The 18,483-nt window shown below is 50.0% G+C and overlaps 6 protein-coding genes across 6 annotated transcripts; 4 read left to right on the top strand and 2 right to left on the bottom strand.

Moving 5' to 3' along the window:
- Window positions 1-1,618: 1,618 nt before the first annotated feature.
- BDV38DRAFT_272181 (uncharacterized protein) lies at window positions 1,619-4,103 on the bottom strand (the record flags this gene model as incomplete). Its single annotated transcript, XM_032057442.1, has 5 exons — window positions 1,619-1,698; window positions 1,749-1,966; window positions 2,031-2,649; window positions 2,700-3,202; window positions 3,583-4,103. The coding sequence occupies 5 exons, from the start codon at window positions 4,101-4,103 to the stop codon at window positions 1,619-1,621; spliced, it is 1,941 nt and encodes a 646-aa protein (XP_031912427.1).
- A 634-nt stretch (window positions 4,104-4,737) lies between these two features.
- Window positions 4,738-9,175, top strand: BDV38DRAFT_249929 (coatomer subunit alpha). The gene is made up of 8 exons (XM_032054906.1): window positions 4,738-4,916; window positions 5,003-5,052; window positions 5,115-5,434; window positions 5,488-5,823; window positions 5,882-6,848; window positions 6,899-7,494; window positions 7,548-8,632; window positions 8,691-9,175. Exons 1-8 carry the CDS (start codon window positions 4,887-4,889, stop codon window positions 8,943-8,945), a joined length of 3,639 nt encoding a protein of 1,212 aa, XP_031912428.1. The 5' UTR covers window positions 4,738-4,886; the 3' UTR covers window positions 8,946-9,175.
- A 220-nt stretch (window positions 9,176-9,395) lies between these two features.
- On the bottom strand, window positions 9,396-10,151 carry BDV38DRAFT_284114 (flavin-linked sulfhydryl oxidase; the record flags this gene model as incomplete). Its single annotated transcript, XM_032060198.1, has 2 exons — window positions 9,396-9,879; window positions 10,000-10,151. The coding sequence occupies 2 exons, from the start codon at window positions 10,149-10,151 to the stop codon at window positions 9,396-9,398; spliced, it is 636 nt and encodes a 211-aa protein (XP_031912429.1).
- Window positions 10,152-10,335: 184 nt separating this feature from the next.
- Window positions 10,336-12,107, top strand: BDV38DRAFT_114683 (putative transcriptional regulator). The gene is made up of 2 exons (XM_032051019.1): window positions 10,336-11,025; window positions 11,107-12,107. Exons 1-2 carry the CDS (start codon window positions 10,765-10,767, stop codon window positions 11,977-11,979), a joined length of 1,134 nt encoding a protein of 377 aa, XP_031912430.1. The 5' UTR covers window positions 10,336-10,764; the 3' UTR covers window positions 11,980-12,107.
- A 473-nt stretch (window positions 12,108-12,580) lies between these two features.
- BDV38DRAFT_249942 (putative AP-1 adaptor complex subunit beta) lies at window positions 12,581-15,725 on the top strand. Its single transcript, XM_032054907.1, has 4 exons — window positions 12,581-12,916; window positions 12,978-13,905; window positions 13,967-14,897; window positions 14,959-15,725. The coding sequence occupies exons 2-4, from the start codon at window positions 13,215-13,217 to the stop codon at window positions 15,401-15,403; spliced, it is 2,067 nt and encodes a 688-aa protein (XP_031912431.1). The 5' UTR covers window positions 12,581-12,916; window positions 12,978-13,214; the 3' UTR covers window positions 15,404-15,725.
- An 877-nt stretch (window positions 15,726-16,602) lies between these two features.
- Window positions 16,603-17,924, top strand: BDV38DRAFT_293995 (NAD(P)-dependent alcohol dehydrogenase; the record flags this gene model as incomplete). The annotated part of the gene is made up of 3 exons (XM_032062401.1): window positions 16,603-16,779; window positions 16,866-17,477; window positions 17,555-17,924. The coding sequence occupies 3 exons, from the start codon at window positions 16,603-16,605 to the stop codon at window positions 17,849-17,851; spliced, it is 1,086 nt and encodes a 361-aa protein (XP_031912432.1). The 3' UTR covers window positions 17,852-17,924.
- Between the last annotated feature and the right edge of the window lie 559 nt (window positions 17,925-18,483).

Consider the following 18,483-nt stretch of genomic DNA (forward strand, 5'->3'; position numbering starts at 1 on the left):
AGAAAGAAAGAAAGAAAGAAAGAAAGAAAGAAAGGAAACAGAGACAGAGAGGGCAAAGAAGAAGAAAGATACTCACACTTGGCAAAAAAAGCATAGCTCTCCGCATTATTCAACGCCGTCTGAGTATCAATATTCATAATCTCCTGATACCCATAAACCTCATTCCCCAGAACCCCCTTTGTATGGCCCAACTCATGCAACGCCGACGTCCTCTGATCCAATACCGTACAATCATCCGATGACGCCGGCAAATCATAATACGCTGGACAGGTATTCACCTGGCCCCGAGTGCCATCCGTGCTCGCATACCCGGTCGTGCTAAAGGACCCCGTCTGACAGTTGATGTTACCAGGGGAGCAGGAATAAGTGACGACGCCGCCGCCCGGCTGAGATGCTTCTTCAGCGATCTTTTCCAGGGCACTGGCTACTTTGTCCATGGAGCTGGAGTCGGTGGTTTTGAAGAAGGTTTCGAAGAGTGAGCTGGCGCTGTTGGAACGTAGGCTGGAGGCCCCTGCTGCGGCCATTTTGCCGGCGCTTGTCACCGCGGCTGAGATGAGTTGCTGCTGGGAGTCGGTGCAGTCTGTGTATGTTGCGCGGGGTTTGAGGAGCCCTGCTCTGGTGGGGATAGTTAGGTATAACGGGAGGATGATGCTGAGGAGATGCATTGTTGAAATCTGGAATATGGTAGTTTGAGCGTGATGGTTGAGATACTTGGTCAAATGGTTAATTGGAGAGTCTACGTGTGGTTTATGGTCTTTATATATTCTTGAAGAGTCTGATGGTCTGATAATGTAGAGTTTGAGTCGATACAAGGGTCCCTTTTGAGACGCGCCGTTGTGTTTCATGTTCAACCTTTTACTCAATCAGACGAGGTTTGTTCCAGAACATTACTACGTTAGTAAAGGTATCTGTATTCTATGTGTCTCTTTTCAAAGCGACTGTCTCATCTATGTCTGGAATTAATTAATGTTGCATTAGGGCTTTTCTATCAGGAGTGATCGGTTGGAAGTGGAGGTATTGTAGAACAAATACCGAAGGGTGATCGGATGTATGTGCCTGGTTCACTCGTCACTCCTGGATTAAACCCTAAGTACTACTTAAGTCGCTTTCATACAATGGCAATGTGAACTTCAGGCCCCTATCTAAAGCGTATATCCCCCCAGTCTTGTTGAGAAGATCTTCCGTTCATAAACGGTTTCAATTTTATGCCGAGAACTGAAGATTTTCGAAGAAATTCAACATGAAACTACATTACATCGCCACCCTCGTAGTAAACTTACCGAGTCGAGATTTCTATAATAACAACATTAATCAGATTGGTGGAATAACATCTGATTGCATTCCTGATCCGATTGACATGGAGTGCCTTGGTTAGTTAGCAGATATAGCTCATTTTATATTACCTGAATACTGGCACTGGACCAGAACACCATATCGCACTAAGGTCGTGCCTTGGACATGCGATCCCTAACATATTATACCAATGAAACAGGCATGGTTTCCATCTGTTACTAGCCACAGAATAAGACATGTTTCCATCATTACTCCTAATTTTGGTATTCATGCATACTATCATACATTGTTCCCTCGCCCAGCAAGTTTTATTCTTCTGAGTGGACTACTGACCGTCCCAAGTCGTTGGCACCTTAGGATACTTACTCGCATCCAGTCCCAGATCTTTGTATACAGCATCATCCCCTAGCCAAACCTTAGCATATATTTCAACATATAGCCCAGGGAACTCTTACCTTTCAATGACTCCACTCTCTCCTCGTTCTCACCCTCCAACTTCTCCAGCTCTTCCCCAGGCTGGACCTCCTCAGACCGCTTGCCGTCAGACTCGGCAGTAGCAGCCTTTCCAAGGTCATCTGTAGCTTCACCAATCATAAGGAACTGGGCGTTTGGATAGTCGATGAACTCAGGTGTCAATGGCACCCAGCGGTAATCCTGAAACTTTTCGCGGACACTACCGAGCAAAGTCAGTCATGGGTCTAGGGACAACAGATGGAATTGAAAGAGTAGTGGCAAACCTTTCTGGGTACTCAGGATCCTTTGGGAGTTGCGCGAAGGAAGGGCCCGGATATTTCGGGTTCTTCGACTGCACGATCCAGCTGCCGCGCGCGTGAAGGCCGAAGTCTTCCTGGAGAGGGCCAACTTCCCCGGGGATGGTTAAAATGTACGCCAAGTGCGAAGCTCGCTTGGTGGATGTAATTGCATAGACGCCTTCGGCATATGGCTTGGCTTCGGGCACGGTGCGTTCGCCACGAGTCGAGGTTTCATATTTCTCACCGGCAATGAAGTTCTCTTGGAGTTCTTTCATCGTCTGTCCAGTCTTCTCGACGAAACCCATGTCTCTCTCCCTCCCGCTCGTTGGAAATTTCTTTTTAGGCAATAACATCAGCCGACACTTCGCGCCAGCTTCTAAAGACCCCTGCGTTTGATCCAGTGAGGCCCCTAGAGGAGTTGGACGTAGTACAATGAAACTTCGGGCAACATCGTCAACACTATTCGGTTCGGACACGTTAACTCGAGGTCGATAAAAGAAGTAAATTACGCCTTTTTCGAGTATATTCGAAGGAACGGCTTCTTCTCTTTCCTGTGACTTTTGAACCCCGGATTCAACCCCATCAGCAGCAGGCTTCTCTTGCTCTACGCGTCGTTAGTATTATCCCACTGAAAGTGTGTACACGAGTCATTACCGTCAGCAGGTTTTGCCTGTTCAGTCTTTGATTCCCGCGCTTCGTCTTTGTCATTCCGTTGTTCCTCCTTGCTCTCTTCTACTTGTTCTTCTTTCTGTTCTTCTTTTGCTCCCACTGCTTGCTCTTCTTCAGGCTCTTCCTTCTTTCTCTCTGCTGGTTCCTCCTCCTGCTGGCCCTTCTCTCCCTCTGCTGATCCCTCATCCTGCTGACCCTTCGCTTTCTCTGCTTGCTCCTCAATCGGCTGAACCTTCTCTCCCTCTGCTTCTTGTTCAATATGCTCCTCCTTCTTCTCCTTTACTTGCTCGCCTGCATCCTCCTTTCGCTCCTCCACCTTCTTGTCTTCATCCAGCGCAGGCTTCTGATCATCCTTTTTGCTCCTTTTCGGCTCGGGACCTTTATGCGCAGCTTCCTTGCGTTTTGCGCCCGCTCCGCCCTTGCCTTTAGTGTCTGGACCGGCTGATATGGCTTCCTTCGCCTTCTGAGCAGCTTGGCGTGTCGAAGTCCTAGTCGCGGCCATTGTGAGTGAAGTAATGATTCAATTTATGGGTGGAGGGTCCAATTGAATGATGGGATGTCAGGAATAAGAGATAATTGAAAGGTGACAAGCTGCGAGGCGGGTCTCGACCCGAGAGTGGTGACTTGTGGTCCCTCAGTGGGCAGTAGGCGATGAGGACCGTCTGACGTCATCTATGCCAGCAGCCTTTTCCGGACTAGTGCGACATCAGCAAGTCAATGGTCACGTGCTATCAACGATCGAGATTTGGAGAGCAAGTAGTGATGTCAACGATTCTCATCATGGTCTTTTTCTCAATCTAGATCCATCTGCTCCGATGCAGTAGTCTCTTGATTGGAATCGGTGCCATTCTCCCCGAGCGATGAAGACCTCGAGCAGAAACTCTCTGAGGATTCTAAATCACTGAGTCCGACGTCCGAAAGACCGCCTACCGGAGTTCCCAAAGCCTCGTTGGATTGCTTGGTTTTTCTGCGGAGCTTTCTCAACTTCAGATTGGGTCCCTCTTCGTATCGTCGATCTTGTGACATTAAAGGTCCCTGTTTTTGGAATATTTGAGAAACCCCAGTCGCATTGCTGGACGGTTTTCTTTTCTTGCCTCGGCTATATCTTGATATCGGCTTGGTGATACTATAGTCAGATTCACAATGTAGGTCCTCCATTGAGTCCACCAGCTCGGTTTGCCAATACTCGGAATTGGATCCTGGAAGAAATAGAATAGCAGGCGTGGAAGACACAGGGGGAGGGTCCTCCTCCGGCTCCTCAATAGCATATGGCTGTATCACAATAGGAGCGTTATGATCGAAGTTCTGAGTTAAAGGATCCTCTGCTGGTGCATTGCTTGTATTTTGACTTTTTTGGGATGGTGTAGATTCTTGTTTATTATCTGACATTGTGAAAGCTTGAAATGATCCAGAAGCAGTATCGTAGATCCCAGACACATATGCATATCACGCTAGCCCAAGTCCAGGATAAGAACGTATTGAATGAGGAATATTGCAGTCATGCCAAATAAAGAAAGAAAAAGTACAAGTACAGAGATCGGCTTCACGATCTTGGGTTGACGTATGCATTTCATTCGAGAATATTCTGCAAAAGTGACTAATTGGAACTGAGGGACGTTACTAGTACTGCCCTGAGTCGTACCTATGATGTGTGTTAGTGGAGAGGTGCCCACGGTTGTCCTTCAAGCGGGGAGTCCGGGGGGATAGCGAAGGATGGGGGGCCACATCTTCGAAAATGGAATGGGTGAGATGGGCGCTAGAAAAGTTAATATAAACATCTAGTGCATTTTCATAGAGCTCCAATGTGGAAATCGAGAGTTCTCATCGAATTGTCTCTAGTATGAAAGGGTGCAAGTTGTAGTTCCATGCGGGAAGGCAGTTGATGTTCCCCTGGCAGCTTCTCACCGCCGGGGCCCATCATTGGCCCAACGGGATTCGCTTATTGGCTCTTCCGGCAGGCGACACAATAAGTCCACGTTTACCGCCTCATCGCTCTTAGTTTAGTTGTCCAGACTGTCCCCGAGTCCAGACGCTCCCCGACCTTACCTGCGTGATCCTCTGCCATTCCGCCTGTTGCAGCAGTGGATGAGGTGGTCGCTTTTGTGATCTCTTTATATCAAGCGTGCGGAGCTTGCTTCTCTATGGTGCGGCTCCGGCCAACTCTCCTTCAAGATGCAGTCCTCCCCAAACATGCTCACTAAGGTATGTCCTCCCCTCCAAAGTCCTCCCCCCCGGCAATCTGGCTCTGGGGTTTCAAGGGCAACTATTAAGCATCATATCCCACACAGTTCGAGTCGAAGTCCTCTAGAGCGAAGGGAATCGCTTTCCATCCCAAGCGGTTAGTCCACGACTGAGTTCCCACGCGTCGCAATCAAGCACCGCTGACCCTGACGGAATCAGGCCATGGATCTTAGTATCGCTTCACTCGTCGACTATCCAACTATGGGATTATCGCATGGGAACCCTGATTGACCGTTTCGAAGAACACGATGGCCCCGTCCGAGGCATTGACTTCCATCCTACACAACCCCTCTTCGTGTCCGGAGGCGATGACTACAAGATCAAAGTTTGGAATTATCAAACGCGGAGATGCCTTTTCACACTCAATGGCCATCTTGATTATGTGCGCACAGTGTTCTTCCATCCCGAGCTCCCTTGGATTCTTTCCGCGTCGGACGATCAGACAATCCGGATATGGAACTGGCAAAACAGGTCACTGAGTAAGTTGGGATCTGGCCACCTATTCCGAACAAAACTGACTTGAAGTGTTCAGTCTGTACGATGACAGGCCATAACCACTATGTGATGTGCGCGCAATTTCACCCAACCGAGGACTTGATTGCCTCTGCCTCCCTAGACCAGTCTGTCCGTATCTGGGACATCTCGGGCCTGCGGAAGAAGCATTCCGCGCCAACAACCATGTCGTTCGAAGACCAGATGGCTCGAGCCAACCCCAGCCAGGCAGACATGTTTGGAAACACCGATGCAGTTGTGAAGTTTGTCCTGGAGGGCCACGACCGAGGTGTCAACTGGGTGTCCTTCCACCCCACTCTGCCCCTGATCGTCTCCGCGGGTGACGACCGCCTGATCAAGTTATGGAGGATGAGTGGTATGCTATAGCTAAGCGCGTTCCATGCGTAATCAAGGTCGCTAACATCTCACAATAGACACCAAAGCTTGGGAAGTCGATACTTGTCGCGGTCATTTCCAGAATGCCTCGGCCTGTCTGTTCCACCCTCACCAAGACCTGATACTCTCCGTCGGCGAAGATAAAACAATCAGAGCATGGGACTTGAACAAGAGAACCTCGGTGCAATCGTTTAAGCGTGATCTGGATCGCTTCTGGGTTATTGCTGCTCATCCCGAAATCAATCTCTTTGCGGCGGGTCACGACACCGGTGTTATGGTTTTCAAGTTGGAGCGCGAGAGGCCAGCTTCTACGGTTTACCAGAATCAGTTGTTCTATATTACCAAGGAGAAGCATGTCAAGTCGTACGACTTCGCCAAGAATGCCGAATCCCCGCCGATGCTCTCGCTGCGTAAGCTGGGTGCTCCCTGGGTGCCTCCACGAACGGTCTCGTACAACCCCGCTGAGCGTGCCATCCTGGTTACTTCGCCAACAGATGGTGGCGTGTACGAGCTGATTCACCTCCCAAGGGATGCTACCGGTGCCGTGGAACCGACCGATGTAAAACGTGGCCAGGCTTCCTCTGCTGTCTTTGTCGCGCGCAATCGATTCGCTGTTTTCAACCAAACGAACCAGCAAGTGGATATCAAGGACCTGAGCAACTCCACTACGAAGACTATCAAGCCTCCTCCAGGTACAACCGATATCTACTTTGGTGGTACCGGCTGTCTACTCTTTGTCACTCCCACCACCGTCGTTCTTTTCGACATCCAACAAAAGAAGCAGTTGGCTGAGTTGGCTGTCAGCGGCGTCAAATACGTTGTCTGGTCCAACGATGGTCTTTATGCAGCTTTGCTCAGCAAACATAATGTGACGATTGTCACCAAATCCCTTGAGCAAGTAAGTAGCTTGCACGAGACGATTCGTATCAAGAGCGCCGCCTGGGATGACGCTGGCGTCCTTCTCTACTCCACCTTGAACCACGTCAAGTACTCTCTCCTTAATGGGTAAGTTGGTTCCTCTTTCTGCTGAAGTACGCATGCTGATTTTGTAACAGTGACAATGGCATCATTCGCACCCTCGACCAGACTGTTTATCTCGTCAAGGTCAAGGGCCGGAACGTCTACTGCTTGGACCGCAGTGCCAAGCCTAGAATCCTGGAAATTGACCCTACTGAGTACCGGTTCAAGCTGGCGCTGGTCAAGAGAAACTATGATGAGATGCTCCAGATCATCAAGACCTCCAGCCTTGTCGGTCAAAGCATCATCTCATACCTGCAGAAGAAGGGCTATCCAGAGATTGCGCTGCAGTTCGTGCAGGACCCCCAGACTCGTTTTGAACTCGCCCTGGAGTGCGGTAACCTTGACGTTGCCGTCGAGATGGCAAGAGAGTTGGACCGCCCCAATCTCTGGAGCAGACTCGGCACGGAAGCTTTGGCTCATGGCAATCACCAGGTAGTGGAGATGGCCTACCAAAAGCAGCGGAATTTTGACAAGCTTTCCTTCCTCTACTTGGCCACCGGTGACCAGGAGAAGCTTGGCCGAATGGCCAAGATTGCTGAACATCGTGGCGACTTCACTTCCCGGTTCCAGAACGCCATCTACCGTGGCGATGTTGAGGACAGAATCCAGATGTTCAAGGAGGTCGATCTTTGTGAGTCTTGAAATTAGCATCTTCATTATAGTACCTCAACTGACAGCCTGTAGATCCTCTGGCATACATGACAGCAAAGACCCATGGGTTGACCGAAGAGGCGGAGTCTATCCTCGAGGCTTGTGGCCTCACGGAAGACCAGATCACTCTGGCCACTGGCGACGGGGCCCTCCAGGTTCCACAGCCCATCGTGCCAACTTTCAAGTCAAACTGGCCCGTCAAGGCTGCTGCCCATTCGTCGTTCGAGAAAGCCTTACTCGGAGAGGTTGGCGTGGATGATGAATCTGCAGCTATCGGCTTTGAGGCTGAAGAAGAAGAGGAAGAGGCTGAGACCGCTGGCGAGCACCTTGAAGATGAGGACGAGGACGTTGCTGGATGGGACATGGGAGACGAAATCAATGTTGAGGAAGACGTTGACTTCGTCAATGTGGAGAGCGCGGAGGCGGGTGCTGGCAGCACTGAGGCCGACCTCTGGGCTCGCAACTCCCCTCTTGCCGCTGACCACGTCGCCGCTGGCTCCTTCGACACCGCCATGCAGCTTCTCAACCGCCAGGTTGGCGCCGTAAACTTCGCGCCTCTCAAGCCACGTTTCTTGGAAGTATATAAGGCCTCCAAGACTTATCTCCCAGCGACTCCCAGCCTGCCACCCCTGGTTAACTACGTTCGCCGGACTGTTGAGGAGACTGACTCGCGCAAGGTCCTCCCTGTTATCGCAAAGGATCTCGAGACCATTGCCAATGTAGATCTCCAGGAAGGCTACGCGGCGATGAGGTCCAACAAGCTCGAGGACGGGGTGAGAATCTTCAAGGGTATCTTGCACTCTCTCCTCGTGAACACGGTGTCGTCAGAGGCCGAGGTTGAACAGGCGAAGAAGATCATCGAAACTGCTCGGGAATACATCCTTGCGATGTCGATCGAATTGGAACGCCGTTCCATTGGGACCGACACCCCAGAAAACCTCAAGAAAAGCCTCGAGCTTTCTGCTTACTTCACGATCCCTAAGCTGGAGGTTGCGCATCGCCAGCTGGCACTGATGGCAGCAATGAAGCTTGCCTTTGCCAACAAGAACTTCTCCTCAGCCCTCAGCTTTGCCAACCGGATGTTGGCGAACGGTGGTTCCCCTAAACTCCTTGATCAGGTAAGTCAGACGACAAATATTGTAATTTCACACGGGCGAGATGCTAACCAGTACACAGGCAAGGAAGATCAAGGCTCAGTGCGAGCGCAGCCCGCAGGATAAGATTGACATCGAGTTCGACCAGTTTGCCGAGTTCGATATCTGCGCTGCTTCCCATACACCTATCTATAGCGGCTCCCCAAGCGTGTCAGATCCTTTCACCGGCGCTAAGTATCATGAACAGTATAAGGGCACCGTGTGTCGGATATCCGACGTGACCGAGATCGGTGCGCCGGCTAGTGGATTACGGTTGTACGTTCCAGGCCAACATTGAAGATGAAGGAGTCGGAAAGATTCTCTGTCATGTAATTCTCTGTCTCCAATGTGAAACATATGAAGCGAATATTTTTTACGTGGGAGGAAGTTTAGTGATAGGGTGGCGCCCATGGCCGGAGGAAAAGCCGCTTACTAGATGTATGGATTTGCTGTTTACACTAATTTCCCAGCGACGTTGTTTTATATTACCTTTTACTTCTACTTTCGCAATGCAACTTCGAGATGTTCATGAAAAAAAAAAAAAAAAAAAAAAAAGACGAAGAGTGATTCATGTAAACATACACAGAGAGAAGAGAGTCGTCCCCATACCTGCAATATCGCAGTTGAGTAGAGAGATCATGCCAACAAGCTATCATACAAATCCGAACCCCCATCTATACTCTAACAAATTCTATAGTAAACCATGGATATACCATCCATACCACCAATCAAGCCAGCGAATCATAAATCAATCACACCTCCCATCCTTCCATCCAGTCCTCCACCTCTCCTCCCAAAACCGACAATCGAACTCCTTCTTCCCCAACTTCCGATTCACCTCATTATGCGCCTCACACATCCACGTCCCGAAATCCGCCCTCCCCCCTAGCCGCGGCTCATTACGCCCACTAGGCTCCGCCATCCAGTTCCGGAAATCATCCGCACACACCCAGCAGGGGTACAAGCGCGAGAAAATCTTCAGGAACGTCCGCATCTCGCCCTGTTGTTCCTGCGTCGCTTGCACGGGGTACGACGCCGTCAGGGAATGGAGGAATGTCCATGTTGAACGACCCAGGGCTTCTACGTCTGGGGGACAGTCATCTCGCGGTTGGGGTTGGGTAATAGTTGACTCGGAGGTTGGTTTTGTGGCCGTTGTTGTTGAGGTCGCGCCTTGGGCTTTGGCTTGTTTGGTTAGGTTGCGCCAGGATGCGGCGGAGGTGCAGAGACGGCATCTAGATTTTTTTTTTTTGGTTTGTTAGTTGTTGTTTGGGGGGGTTCTTTGGTTTTGAAAATAGAATAGGGTATCTGGAGGGTTAGGTAGATATAGAGGGGGGGGATTGTCGAAGACGTACGGTTTCCCATCTTTATCGAGAATGACCCCGTTAGGCAGTTTCGTCATTCCACTGGCATCTTTGGACTCCTCGGTTGATGAGCTTGCGGCTGCGGGGGTTCGGTGGGGAAATAGGTTCTTTGGTAGACTGGGTTGTGATTCTGAGGTTGACATTGTGGGATTTGTTTGCTCTTCACGAGAATGTCAACCGTCGGTTAATCGATTAGTATCTCTGATGCTGTTCGGAGGTGCTCGGTATACCGCGGAGGTTGTGCGCAGTGGTTGACGGGAAATGATCAGGTTCGTAGGGAAAGGGAGGTCCAATTTCTGGGGTATATGTACACAGAGATCAAAGATAAGTATCCTCCCACCGGGTTATATTGCAGAGATTTTCCCTTCTTCTGCTCCGTTCTTTTCCTTTCTGGTTGTTGTTCTACAAGAACCCAAAAGTAAGCATAAATTGAGTGCTTTGTCAGCCGTTTCTTCTCCCCGGGTTTCCACTGCCGGTGCCTGGCCTGGAATGTCCCGCCGTCCTTCGACGATCAAGCTAACTTATTTGGTTGATTGTGTACGAGTGTTTTACTTATACGGAGAATACTCGTTGGAGTCGATTCGTTGTTACGAGTTCCGATTTCTTGATTTATCGATATCGATAACCCTGTAGCTGCTGCTGCCGATAGTTCGGAATTGGCGTCGCGTCGCGAATTGCCCGCGTTCGACTCGAACGTCACGAATTAAAATCCATCCCGGCAGAGCTTAACAAGGGCAAGCGAGTGAAAGAGACAAGATGGCGCCTCGACGTCGTGTAGTATCGGATTCCGAGTCCGAGTCTGATGAACCTGTAGCTCCTTCGGTCCCTTCCGACGATGCGCTCGAAAAGGCCCTACGCGATACTGTCGCGAAGGTTTACAAATCGGGCAATATGGAGGAATTAACGGTTAAGCGGGTGCGCGTCGCTGCGGAGAAAGCCCTCGGGGTTGATGAGGGCTTTTTTAAAGGGAGCAGCACTTGGAAGTCAAAGAGTGATCAGATCATTAAGGATGAAGTGGTATGTGATGGGAACGTTTTGCTATGGGGTTGTGGTTGTACAATTGAGTTAGTCGTTTAGCTAACTGTTACGGGTCCATAGGAGGTACAAGATAAGCGGGCGCAAGAACCGGAATCGGATGAAGAGCCAGAGCCTGCTCCTCCCGCGAAGAAGGCTTCTTCTGCTAAAAGGACAAAACTCGACAACGTTGAGACATCGCGGAAGCGACGGAAAACGAGTACACCAGAACCGGAAGACGAGAGTGAAGCCAGTGCCTCGCTTGACGATGCGAGTGAGGAGGAAGTGAAAAAGCCCGCTAAAAAACAATCAAAACCTACCCTCGGGAAGAGTTCCAAACCGAAGCCTTCGAAAGAACAAGTGTCGGATGACTCGGAGGATATAGAGGACCAAAAGGATGATGTCCCACCATCGGAAGAGGTTGAGGAACCAAAGAATGACCGCGGAGAGGACTCGGAGAGTGAGATGTCAGTGGTTATCGACGAAGAGCCTAAGCCGACCCGAAAGCGACAGAAAAGCGCCGGCACCGAGGGATCAACACAGAAAGGAAAGAAGAAGACGACCACATCTAAAGGGAAGGACGCGGATCTTGACCCAGACCAAAAGAAGATAAAGGAGTTGCAAGATTTGCTGGTCAAATGCGGCATCAGGAAACTGTGGTGGCGACTGCTGGCTCCATATGAGACATCGAAAGAGAAGATCGGGCACCTTGAGGGAATGCTCAGGGAGGCAGGGATGACCGGGCCATTGAAGGGAAAGGAAGCAGAAAGGAAAGCCTTGAAAATCAGAGAAAGGCGCGAGCTTCAAGCCGACGTCGTCTCGTGTCAAGAGGAGGTAAAGCTATACGGTAAAGACGGTGCCGACGAAGAGAGCGACAACGGACGGCCAGGGCGGCGTTTAAACCGGGGCCGCAAACACCTTGCCTTCCTAGAAGATGACGGCGAGGAGACGGATTGATGGTGGTGGAGCATATTTAGCAGCTTCTGCCTGGAGCAGTTGACTGCCGTGTAATACTTTTCCGAGTTCTTGCTGTATTAATGCCTTCATGGAATAAAGAGTACCATCCACGATGATGATCATTGCGATTGTCCGTCATTTTCCGGTCTTGGTCCCTCCCATACGTTGCGCGACTAAGCTGAAGACCGCGACCGAGGAGATAAAGAGGACGAGGTTATAGAACTGCATGGATCGTAATTAGTATGCCGACTTTCCATGTCCGTTGGTGGAGTTATCGATCGCTCACAGCAGTCCTGGAGTATTCGTTCTCCTCGGCCTCCGTTCTGGCCTCGACGAATAACCGCCGTAGATTGGGAAGGTTTGCCTGATACGAGCGTTAACGAGCCTGAATTAGATCTGGACATATACCTAATTCAAAAATTCTTACCATGCGGTCGACGTGTACAATGCCAGGTGAGTGATCTTGTCTGGAGTAACTGCGAAATGGTCGTGGTAATTAAGCTCCGCGGCCTTAAATGCTAAAAAGGCAGAGCCGCGTTTTGTGGACAACTTTTGGGTCCAGACACATGATGAGACCCTTTCCTTAATTAAATTCCACTGACTTCCACCTCATCTTCTCCGCTCTCCCTCAACTGCGCCCATTCCCTCCCCCTTTTCCTTCATAACCTGGGCATTTAGGGATGACGCTTTGATTCTACCGTAATCTTCCCAGTTATTTGAAACGCCCTATCCCCGACCCACCGACGGTATATCCCTGAATATCTCGCCGCCGCCAAATTCCCCCGCAGTGGTCCGCAAGGACACTCTTGCATACCTAATTCCGACTTCGTCCCTCGCTGCGGAGCTCGATTTCATTCACGATGGCTATGAGCAGGATACGCGGCGCCTTTGCGGTGCCTAGAAAAGGAGAAACATTCGAATTGCGAGCTGGTCTTGTGTATGCACTCCGAACTTCTGCAATGACGCGTTCCTGCGAGTGTCACTAACCAGAGCTACAGATCTCAATATGCCTACGAACGGTAGGTCTCCGGTTGACTTATGATGATGTAGCACCTATACCGAGTTCCATGGAGACGTCTGACCCGATCATAGAAAGGAGGCTATCCAGAAAACTATCATGGCCATGACCTTAGGAAAAGATGTCTCCGCCCTTTTCCCCGATGTCCTGAAGAATATTGCGACGAGCGATCTCGAACAGAAGAAATTAGTATACCTGTATCTGATGTGGGTGGCCCATGATTGTTTCGATTGTCGCTCTACATGCTGATATTCGATGCGCGGCAATCAGGAATTACGCCAAATCTCACCCGGACCTCTGTATTCTCGCCGTGAATACCTTCGTTCAAGATTCCGAAGACCCTAATCCTCTGATCAGAGCGCTCGCAATCCGAACGATGGGATGTATTCGAGTGGACAAGATGGTCGACTACATGGAAGAGCCCCTCCGGAAGACTCTCAGGGATGAGTCGCCCTATGTCCGCAAGACAGCTGCGATCTGTGTAGCCAAGCTTTTCGATCTCAACCCGGGCATGTGTATGGAGAATGGCTTCCTGGAAATGCTTCAGGAGATGATTGGAGACCCCAACCCTATGGTGGTTGCGAACTCGGTGACAGCGCTCTCCGAGATCTACCACGCCGCGCCGGAAACCAACGCGCTCCAGGTCACAACCAATACACTACGCAAGCTATTGATGGCGTTGAACGAGTGCACAGAATGGGGTCGAGTTACGATTCTCACAACGCTGGCAGAGTACCGGACTACTGAGGTCACCGAAGCAGAACATATCTGTGAGCGCGTGGCCCCTCAATTTCAGCATGCGAATCCCAGTGTTGTGTTGGCCGCCGTCAAGGTCGTCTTTTTGCACATGAAGAATGTCAAGGAAGAACTCTCCAAGAACTATCTGAAAAAGATGGCTCCTCCCTTAGGTAATTTAGCCCTCTTGAACCCAACCATGGAGACGAGCTAATCATGATGGTTGATTTCTAGTGACTCTTGTCTCGTCCGCTCCCGAAGTACAATATGTAGCTCTGAGGAATATTGACCTGTTACTGCAAAAACAGCCTGATATTTTGAACAAAGAGCTTCGGGTGTTCTTTTGCAAGTACAACGACCCGCCCTATGTTAAGTTCCAGAAGCTTGAGATCATGGTTCGCATTGCCAACGACCGGAATGTCGACCAGCTTCTAGCCGAACTTAAGGAATACGCCCTGGAAGTGGACATGGACTTTGTGCGGCGCGCTGTCAAGGCTATTGGTCAGGTCGCCATCAAGATCGAGAGCGCCAGCGAGAAGTGCGTGAACACCTTGTTGGACTTGATCAACACGAAGGTCAACTACGTGGTGCAGGAGGCCATTGTGGTGATCAAGGACATCTTCCGGAAGTACCCTGGCTACGAAGGCATCATTCCGACTCTTTGCAAGTGCATTGATGAGCTCGATGAGCCTAACGCCCGAGCCGCGCTCATCTGGATCGTGGGAGAATATGCGGAGAAGATCAACAATGCTGGAGATATTCTCGCCGGATTCGTGGAAGGGTTCAATGAAGAGTTCTCGCAAACGCAGCTGCAGATCCTCACAGCTGTTGTTAAACTCTTCGTAAAGCGGCCTGAAAAGGCCCAGGGACTGGTGCAGAAGGTCCTGCAGGCCGCTACGGCGGAGAACGATAATCCTGACGTTCGTGACCGGGCCTATGTATACTGGCGGTTGCTGTCCAACACAAGCGACCCTGGTGCCACCAAGAACATTATGCTCTCTGAAAAGCCGCCGATCGTGACTACCATCCACTCTCTACCACCCGCCCTGCTCGAACAACTCATCACCGAACTTTCCACCCTCGCCTCTGTATACCACAAGCCACCAGAGCAATTCGTGGGCCAGGGCAGATTTGGTGCCGACGCCGTTCAGAGAGCCGCCATCGAGTATGTACCCCTGCTAGCTGGACTTTACTTTTGGCTCTCTTCGCTAATTATTCTTCTCTAGGGAACAAATCCAAAATGCACGTGAGAACCCATTGGCTGCGGCTGCAGCCGCGGCGGCAGTTACTGGCAAAGCTCCGCCGGCTCAGAGCCAGAACAACGTTGAAAATCTTCTGGACATCGATTTCGACGGGGGTGCACCAGCATCTGCTCAGAAGGAACCCAGCGGCGGCATGTCCGGTCTTGAAGGTCTTGCCGGCACACCGGTCCGGGTAGAGTCCCCCGCGGCTGGTGCTCCGGCGGGCAGCAATAATTTAGACGATCTCCTAGGCGTGTTTGGCGATGGTGGGGGTGCTGCTGCCCCGGCTCCAGCCCCCAATGGTGGCAATGCTAGCGCAGACCTCATGAATGGATTCGCCGGGCTGGATCTATCATCGAACACCACATCACCACCCCCGGGAGGAAGCCAGCCCAAGAAGACCAACGAGGACATCTTGTCACTGTTTTAGATCCAGCGTCGATGTATGGGTGGGATCCAATATGTATAGCCGAAGACAGGTCAGCGTGGAGGTGCTTTAAAAGATGACTTAATCCTTGCATTCGGTATAGATTTCCACGGTCTTCATTGTTTGATTTCGCCAGCAATATTCGCTGTAACCTTTTCATTTTTTTTTCTTTTCTTATTCTTCTTCACTTGTTATTACTTGTATATCCTGAGCATCCTTTTTCTTCAATCTTCTACGTCAACTTCTCATCAATGCTAGGAACGAAATCTAGACACATTATTCCCTCACCTATGGTGACCATTTACACTTTAACCCACAAGTAGCAAGATGGATGACAGACTTAGAGAGACAGATCCCGAGTCGGCCGACGGAGTCCAGTTAGACTCGGCTCCCCGTCCCCTCGGAAACATTTTTCGAATGCCGAAAACACAAGCAATCCCGGAATTAGTAAACACTTAGTAGTACCGTTGTCTCCAATTTTTTTGCTTCTTTTTCTTCCGTTTCTTCCCTCGTAGTGGAGCCGTTGGGGTTGGAGTCAGTGGAGGGTCTCCATTACATAGAATTGATTTGCTAGTATGGGAACATTTAGGTAATGTGTTTTTTATGGTCATGTACAATGCTAATGGCGTGATAAGAGTAATCTAATGTATGTATTTACTGTGATCTATCTTGAATACAATACAAGCTAAAGAGAATTCTTTGGATCTGATAATAAGGGTTTGAGTCTGCCGTCTCGGCGCATTAGTACCGATCATAGACGAGACCACCGAGAAATAGCCGTCATGATCCCAAAGAAAAAAAAAAAAAAAAAAAAAAAAAAACAAAAAAAAAAAAAAAAAAAAAAAGAATAGAAAACCATAAAACAAGACAAAAAAGGGAGGAATAAGGAGTATGCTGCAAGACAAATACCCTACCGATCTCCAATCAGTACATTGTACCTGACTCATACAACACCCTTCACTACGAATCAAAGTCGACTCTCATCCCGTCTACATCAGGTTTCACAGTCAATACGTACATACATACAAATCAGAAGTGGAGACCACAGCTTCAAGACCCGCTATATCCGTAGAAACCCATGGACTGTCCGGAGTAGATCCGTAGAGCCCGTCAAGGTCAGTATAAATGGACCTATGGGACTGGTTCCGGATCAGCTGGTCTTTTCTAAACATTAATCCCAGAAGAGCACTACCCAAGACAACATGGCACAGGCAAACTACAAGTTTGAAGGATGGATGGGTCTAGCACCTGAGTCGGCGGACGGAAAGATGGTTTGGCAGGAGTTTGAGCCAAAGGAATGGGAAGAGACCGATGTCGATATCAAAGTCACCCATTGTGGTGTTTGCGGATCGGACTTGCATACTCTTCGCAGCGGCTGGGTAGGTTAGATTTCTTTTTTTTTTCTATATGCTCACTGGGACATTATAAAGGATAGAGGAATCAAAATGGCTCACCCTTAGTGCAGGGTCCTACCAAATATCCCTGCTGCGTTGGCCATGAGATCGTCGGCATTGCCGTCCGTGTAGGCTCGAAAGCCGTCAGCGAGATCAAAGTCGGAGATCGTGTCGGCGTCGGTGCCCAGAGTGACTCGTGTCTGGGCCGTCTAGGTGATTGCCCCGAATGCGCCATGGGCTGGGAGCAATACTGCTCTCACAAGATCGTCGGCACCTACAACGGCATCCATCTCAACGGCGGCAAATCCTACGGTGGATACTCGCTGTACAACCGTACCCCGTCTAACTTTGTCATCAAGATCCCTGATTCCATTCCCTCGGCGGAGGCAGCTCCCATGCTCTGCGGTGGTGTCACCGTCTACAGCCCGTTGAAGCACAATGGCTGCGGGCCTGGTAAGCGCGTTGGAATCATCGGTGTCGGCGGATTAGGCCACTTCGGTGTTCTATTCGCGAAGGCCATGGGTGCAGACAAGGTCGTCGCTATCTCGCGCAAGGCTAGCAAAAGTGCCGATTCGCTTAAGATGGGTGCGGATACCTACATCGCCACTGACGATGAACCGGACTGGGCGACTAAATATGCTCGTTCCTTGGACCTTATTGTCTGCACGGTTTCTTCGTCGAAGGTAAGCGCTTTACTTCTTATCTCACAACGTTAGAGAGTTCTTTGGAATTCATTCACGAGGCTAAATGTCAAATCCAGATGCCCATGACGGAGTATTTGGGTCTTCTGGCTACCAACGGCAGTCTGGTTCAGGTCGGTCTTCCTGAGGATGGGACTCTTTTCGCGAACGTGCGTAACCTTATCCGTCGGGTTAAGGTTGAGAGCTCCTTTATCGGATCTCCCCGTGAGATTCGGGAGATGTTCGAGCTTGTGGCGGAGAAAGGTGTGAAGCCGTGGATTGAGGAGATTCCTATGAAGGATGCCAATACCGCTATCGTGGATATGCACGCGGGTAAGGCGCGCTACCGTTATGTGCTCGTTAACGAGCAGCAGTAGTAATGTGTCTCAAAGGGGGGAATTAGCTTCGATTTGTATATGGGTTGATAGACTTGGAGTATATGGTTTAGACGGATACCAATGAGATATGTGATAGACGAGTCGCTCGCTATTGGCGATGCACGACGGAAGCTGACGCCGTGCGGAGCATTAGTTTTAAAGTCGAATGCCTTCATTGATTCTGTGGTACATATAGAAGCAGTTATTATTCCCACTAATAGACTTCCCTTGCTCATAGATGTAGCCAGAGTATAAAGACACAAAATTATTATATATTACTAATACGGTAGTATCTGACAAATAAGAAACTCTTGCACCATCCAACTTGGAACTTTTCTGTTTTTCTCGTAAGCAGCAGAGGTTGGGGGGATCAAATGTCAGACGATAATCAACGATCAAGCAAATCAAACAGCGATATTATAACTTATCGAACCGTTGCTCTTTTGGTATCTTAGATGGCCGATCAGCTACCCTATCCTGGGCGGATAGGTTTAAAGCAGGATCATCACACCCATGACTGCGGCCAAGAGACCGATAGTAGGCTTGACGGCCCGAGCAGCACCAGTGAGAGGTGGCTGAGCTGGGGAAACGCCAGTAGGCGCCACCGGGGTCTCGCCAGGGGTGGTAGGCTG

This window comes from Aspergillus pseudotamarii (genome assembly GCF_009193445.1).
Source record: "Aspergillus pseudotamarii strain CBS 117625 unplaced genomic scaffold BDV38scaffold_35, whole genome shotgun sequence".
NCBI classification, from domain to species: domain Eukaryota; kingdom Fungi; phylum Ascomycota; class Eurotiomycetes; order Eurotiales; family Aspergillaceae; genus Aspergillus; species Aspergillus pseudotamarii.